Source organism: Coffea arabica, chromosome 1e (assembly GCF_036785885.1).
Source record: "Coffea arabica cultivar ET-39 chromosome 1e, Coffea Arabica ET-39 HiFi, whole genome shotgun sequence".
Classification (NCBI taxonomy): Eukaryota; Viridiplantae; Streptophyta; class Magnoliopsida; order Gentianales; family Rubiaceae; genus Coffea; species Coffea arabica.
Window position 1 is genome coordinate 39,970,658 of NC_092311.1, and position 6,222 is coordinate 39,976,879.

General features: G+C 32.8%; 1 protein-coding gene across 1 annotated transcript; it reads right to left on the reverse strand.

Moving 5' to 3' along the window:
- Positions 1–1,079: 1,079 nt before the first annotated feature.
- Positions 1,080–5,953, reverse strand: LOC140016961 (uncharacterized). The gene is made up of 6 exons (XM_072071279.1): positions 5,840–5,953; positions 3,193–3,252; positions 2,957–3,109; positions 2,777–2,804; positions 1,276–1,450; positions 1,080–1,194 (listed from the first exon to the last, which is right to left on the reverse strand). Exons 1-6 carry the CDS (start codon positions 5,951–5,953, stop codon positions 1,080–1,082), a joined length of 645 nt encoding a protein of 214 aa, XP_071927380.1.
- Positions 5,954–6,222: the final 269 nt, after the last annotated feature.

Consider the following 6,222-nt stretch of genomic DNA (forward strand, 5'->3'; position numbering starts at 1 on the left):
CTCAAGCTTGGTTTTTTTATTGGGGTAAATTTCATAACTATATATCTTACTCATAAATGTAATTTCACAATAAATAATAAAAAATCATATTGTACAAGATACTTGAGTTTTGGTTTTCCTATTTGTACTCACTTAAATTTCTTATCAAGTAGGCAGAACCCTACTTGAATTCAATCAACACCAAATTAAAGTCGAATCTTTGACCGAGTTACTCACGAGTTGAGTCGAATTGTTTGGTTATTATACACCCTTATGATTAGGTTTCATAAAAATTTCCCAATCACGTCAATGAGTCTCATATATCTTTTATTTTTTTGATTCAAATACAATTAAAAAGAAAAAGTTGCAAAATAGGAAGAAAGTCCATCTTTTTTGTGTTCCATTATCCAAAAATGTGCAAAAAATGTAAGTTCCATTATGCAAACAAATTCTATCTGCCTTGAAGATTTTGTCTGTTCTGTGACAACAAGAAACTTCAAGTCATAGAAAATTTCCCCTTGAATATCCAGAAAGGCTAAACGTTCTACAATATCATCTTCAATCAAAGTTATGTGAATGTACCCTTTGTTTGGCCCCAATCGAACATTTGATACAAAGATGGGATCACAAATTCATGTATCAACCATAATATATCCTTCCATGACCAATTATCATCTTCTACTTCAGATAATTTGAAAGTCACTAATCCCTCCGAATTCTATGATTAGCTAGTGTCATACTTAGTAGTCTAATTGAATCCTATGACCAGCTCTAGGCAAAAGCTCCTGAAACAAAGCATTACTCTCCCCTCCTGACTCAAACATTGCTTTCACATTTTTTGACAAAATTGGATATTTTAGCTTTGAATTATTCACAGCAAAACTGTTTTGATAACCTTTAAATGCGTCCATCACCAAGACAAGACAGTAGTGAAAGCAACAAACTCCACTTTGACAAATCACCAAGATTATATCCATTAGCATCAGAAAGCAAAATCTTGACAAAGGATGTCTCAATCTTTCTTGCACAACATCATATTCTTTTCTGGTTAATACAATTAAAAACATCCCAAACCTCCTTAGATGAAGTGTGGACACTCTCTAAATGTTATATCTAGGCAAACTCTGAAAATTATCTAGAGGTTTTCCCCCATATTCCAAAAACAGGGGATTAGCTCGCAATCCTGTTATGTGAAAAATCTTGTCCTTCACAATTCTGATCATAACATCTTGACACACATCAAGAGTAATTGTTTTGAAACCATCCTTAACAAGTATCTAAATATTCTGCACTAACATCTTTAAGATGGATTCTGCAGCAATATGATAAGAAGATAGGACCTTTGAATCATCAAGTTGTTGTCCATCACACATTAGGCTCTGCTCATTCACAGGGAAGCCAACGATGCTCTCCACGATTGCTTTAACATCGCGAACAGTGTACAACGACTTGACTTCCCTCTTCAACAACTCTTCATTTTACATTTTCACAGAGATTGGCAATACATCTCTTGGCCAAAGCACCATATGAAGAGTTGATTCACCCTGGATATCGAGAGAGGCTAAGGTTTCATGATCATCCTCAAGGGGCTTACCGGAATAAATTAGACTGAACTTATCACAAGGGATCCTGACAGGTGTCGAGCCTGTGCAATAATAATTACCTACTCAAAAAAAATACAAATTTTATATATAGGCGAGTATCGAATCCACAGGGACTAGGGATAATTTATTTCTTTTAGAATTCAGAGATGGGGGTTTTTACAAAAATATAAAAATAACTAATTAACTAAATAAAAGCAACTCACAAAAATAAATAGGAATTAATCAACAATAGATACGATTCTAGGCAAAGGTGCAACTTTTTATATACGGTCCATTCAATTGATCATCGATGTAAAGATAATTCAATTATTAGTTAATAGATTGGTTATAGTTGCTATACACGCGATAAACAACCAACTTTTCCTTACTTTATTGATAGTCAAGGTACAATCGTTAACTATTTGCCTAACCAAGAAATAACCCTAGGTGCGACCGTAGGATTTAATTCCTCGATTGCATTAAGAATTAGAAAAGCCCAACTTTAATCAATAAACACGCTACGGGGATTTGTTTAAATTAGATTATACGTTTTCCTAACATGGGACCAATCACGCTAGTCGTCACTAGTATTAACCAATCAAACAATTACAGATTTAATCGGTTAATTTGGCGGTAGATTATTAAGTTAATTCGAATATCGGACCCTTGACATTCAAATAACAAAACAATCATAAGAAGTTAAACCAGAAAACATACGAATACCAATGAATAAAATAAATAAATAAAAATAATTCGATCTCACAGATGTTTGGAACCGAATCTTCAAGTTGACTTTCGACTAGAAAACGAGAAGTTAGTTCTTCGTTGTTGGGAAAATTGCCAACGTGAAGACATGCGGCCAACCGAAACAAAGATAAAACCTAATCTAAGTGACTAGTCTGCTAATATATATAGCTGACTGACCCTTTTCCTCCCTAAGAAGTACTAATCAAACGGGACTCGGCGGACTTCCCTTATTCTTTTGCTTCCTATTTGATATCTACTACTCATAACAAAGGCCTATTGTCTAATTAGAAAAAAGGAAATAAAAACAATAATAACTCATGTTTTCTAATTCAACTCTACAACTAACAAAGGTAATTAAAGTCTTTCAAATTCCACCAAAGATGTCCATATTTGACTCGAATTAGGAAATCCCATGCGTAGTAAATTCCCGAATCATCTGGACTTGACAGTAATTCTTGAAAAATCACCTCTTTTGTCACTTTTTACTCCACCTCCCTACAATTAACACAATTAATCAAATATAGGTAGAATCTATTAATTAAAATAATATTTGGTTAAAATCAAGGGAAAAATAATTATAAATTTAGCAACAAATTACATCCTATCAGATCCCGTCTTTGGCCTCAATTAAACATTTGATATTAAACATTGTGGATGGTATCAGAAGCCTCTGCATCAATCTGGAGGACTTTCTGATCAGATGCTCTCTTGATAAACAGTCTCGTTGACAGCAAATTTTGAACAAAAAAATGGAGATTAGTATTCTGCTGAATCCCAACTGAGCCCAGATTTTGATCATCCTCCCATGACCAGCAGAAAAGAATTCCAGAAGACATTCACATATTCTTTTCTTTTCTTTCAACATTGCTTTCACTTTTCTAACTGTATCTGATTTCTTCACTTTCAAAGCAACCGGTTTCATAACAGGCAAGCATATATTTATCTGCAAAACAGTAACAACAGCCAAAAAAAGAGTACTCAGAAAATCTACTTAATTCAAATTTGAAAGTGACACCCTGGATTGCTTGCTTTGCAACTAAGAATTTTGACGCTCCAATTCTTTTAGCACTTGTATTTAATCGAAAGAAAAAAAAAATCTGAAGTCCATGAATTCAAGTAAAATTCAGGAGGATAAAGGGAACAATGTGTAATAATAAAAATGATGTCACCCCTCGAACCCATTTGATCATCTATTTGGTCTGTAGATCCTGTACATGACTTTCAATCTTCCCTTTTTTCTTGTCAAATTGGTGATTTTCCGATGGACTTCCCAAATATTTTTTTACAAAGACTTCATCCTTTTTATATTGCTTCTGAATAACAATAACAAAAAATTGCTCACCATTGCTTGGTATGCTAATTTAAATATTGAGTGCAAAGTGTAGCTAAACCCAAAGGGGGAGAAAAAAATGTCCAATGTATGAAAAGAAAAGGCAAACCAATAATCTCAAAAAAAAAAGAAGTTTTACACTACTACAACTTGAGCCGGTATAGAGGTATTGTCTTAGAATTTGCACATTGAATTGAATTATGTTAGACAAAAAAGCTAAAGTAATTATTCAGCTACATTGCACTGGAGGAAAAGAAACACAACATATTACATTAGAGACATCGTCATCTGTAATTTTATTTGTTTTCTTGTCCAACAACTAGGGACTTGTTCAGTCACATAGCATGGTAATACTTCTCGAATGAGCAAAAACTTGATCATATCATGAAAAGTTAGCATCAACTGTTGCCCTGATTAAATCAGAAATCATCTCTGAGTTTAATACAGTTAGCATCTTTTGTCAGGCTTTCCTCATATGCAACAAGTTTAAAGGAGGAATAAATTTGTTTTAGCTATAAGAAGCCCATTTCCAAAACAAATACCAACAGTTTCACAAGAAAATTAGAAGAAATGAAAAGCTATGATCAACACCCCAATTTTTTTAACTACCAGCCTTTGGGCTGATGGCTACCACTAAGCCATTTAAGGCTCCTTTGCCTCCCATCAATTACCACATTAAGTGGTTTCTTAAAAAAAATCATACGGGTGCGTAGTACATCTGTCTAGTCTGATGGTAGTTCAGTCCCTTCCGGCCCCTCTAGACCCAGTTGGATGACTTGTGTCTCCCTCTTAGATTAGGATAGTGTAGGATACTATAGACAAAGTGACGATTGATAAAAAAAAATTTAGTTTTTCACTTATATTCATTTTCTTTTACTCGAAATTTGAAAATAAAAAAGACATTTAATCCTAAATATTATCGAGTGTTTATATCGAATTAAATTTGGATAGAAAAAATAAACAAAAGAAAAGTATGATAAAAAGAAATAAGTGATTGGCATTTTCAAATTTTAAGACAATCACAAGACAAGTAATTCAACTGTTGGTCTTAAAAGTGTCGAGTAGAAATTTCATATTTAAACTGAAATTTGTTAGCACAATTATAGAATTCGAGTTAGGACCCATTAAATAGATGACCTTATTATACAATTCAATAAATAAATTATTACCAAAAGAGAAATGTCACTAATATTGAATAGATTCAAATGGTGAAATCATATACATATATACATGGGTTTCAAATAAAATTATTAGTTTTAAGTCCCTATATATATTTATTGAATAGCATGTGTATAACTACGATTAGCATATTTAGATGAAATCCAATAGAGATAAATTGCATGTTATTCATACTATTCAGGTAAAATCAAATAGATATATACGTGGGTTTATAGAAAAAAAGCTATTCATACACATGATCAATGAGGGATGAAAAAATTCATTTTGAAAAATGTGAGGGATGGAAAAATTCATTTTTTGAAATGTGAGGAACGAAACAATTCATTTTGTAAAATATCAAGGACGCAAAAATTCATTTTTTGAAATATGAGGGACTATGAATCAGATTATGTAAAAATTTGATTTGACAATTTTGCTCTTAAAAAATGATCACATGCAAGTCACGTGGTGGATTCTAACCAAAAACTAGTCAGAAACCTAGGTAGGGACCAAATTTGATCAATGTGAATTTGTAAGGGACGTAAAATTACACTTTTAAAAGTGAAGGACGAAAAAAGTCATCTTGTAAAATGTAATGGACGTTTTAAACGATTTTCCCTAAAAAAAAAACACCCCAATATTTTTCTTTACAGTTAAAAGTAATCCAAAATGCAAAAAGACTGTAGAGATTAGCATCATAAGTAAAATCTTGAAAAATGACCTTTCAGTCTTGCACAAAGAAGATGTTACTTTCTTAGGTAATTCAATTAACGGGCAAGATTAAACAGTTGAATTATGGACTTTCTCTGAATGTTGTAACTAGCTAAATGCTGACGACTGTTTAGAGGTATTCCTCTACATTCCAGAATCTGGGAATCAACTGGGAATCCTAGCCTATCAAAAATCTTGTTCTTCACAGCTTTGATCAAACAATCTTGATGCACGTCAAGATTAAATTGTAGTACCCGACAGATATCTGAAAAAAATTTTGCGCTAACATCAATAAGGTTGATTCTGCGGTAATATTGTGACAAGATTGGACCTTTGAATCATTAAGTTTTTTGCCATCATAAATTAGGCTCAGAGTCAGATCATAAAGAGGGAAGCCAATGATGCTCTCCACGATTGCTTTAACATCACGAACAGTGTACAACATCTTAACTTGCCAACTTCATCATCAAGTATCAAACTACCATGTTTCCAAAGAAGTGAGTTTGGAATTTCTTTCTCCGGACTTGAATAAAACTTCTGACTAATTATGTTTGACCTTAATTATACTTTTGGACTTAGTAATGTAAATCTTCAAATGTGTTCTCTGGAACTCTTGCAGAAATGGTCCCAAAGTAAGTGGAATATATATATTGTTGGCATGGATATGCCCAAATTCCATGGTTTTCACTTTCTTATGGAGAATAACAATGAAAA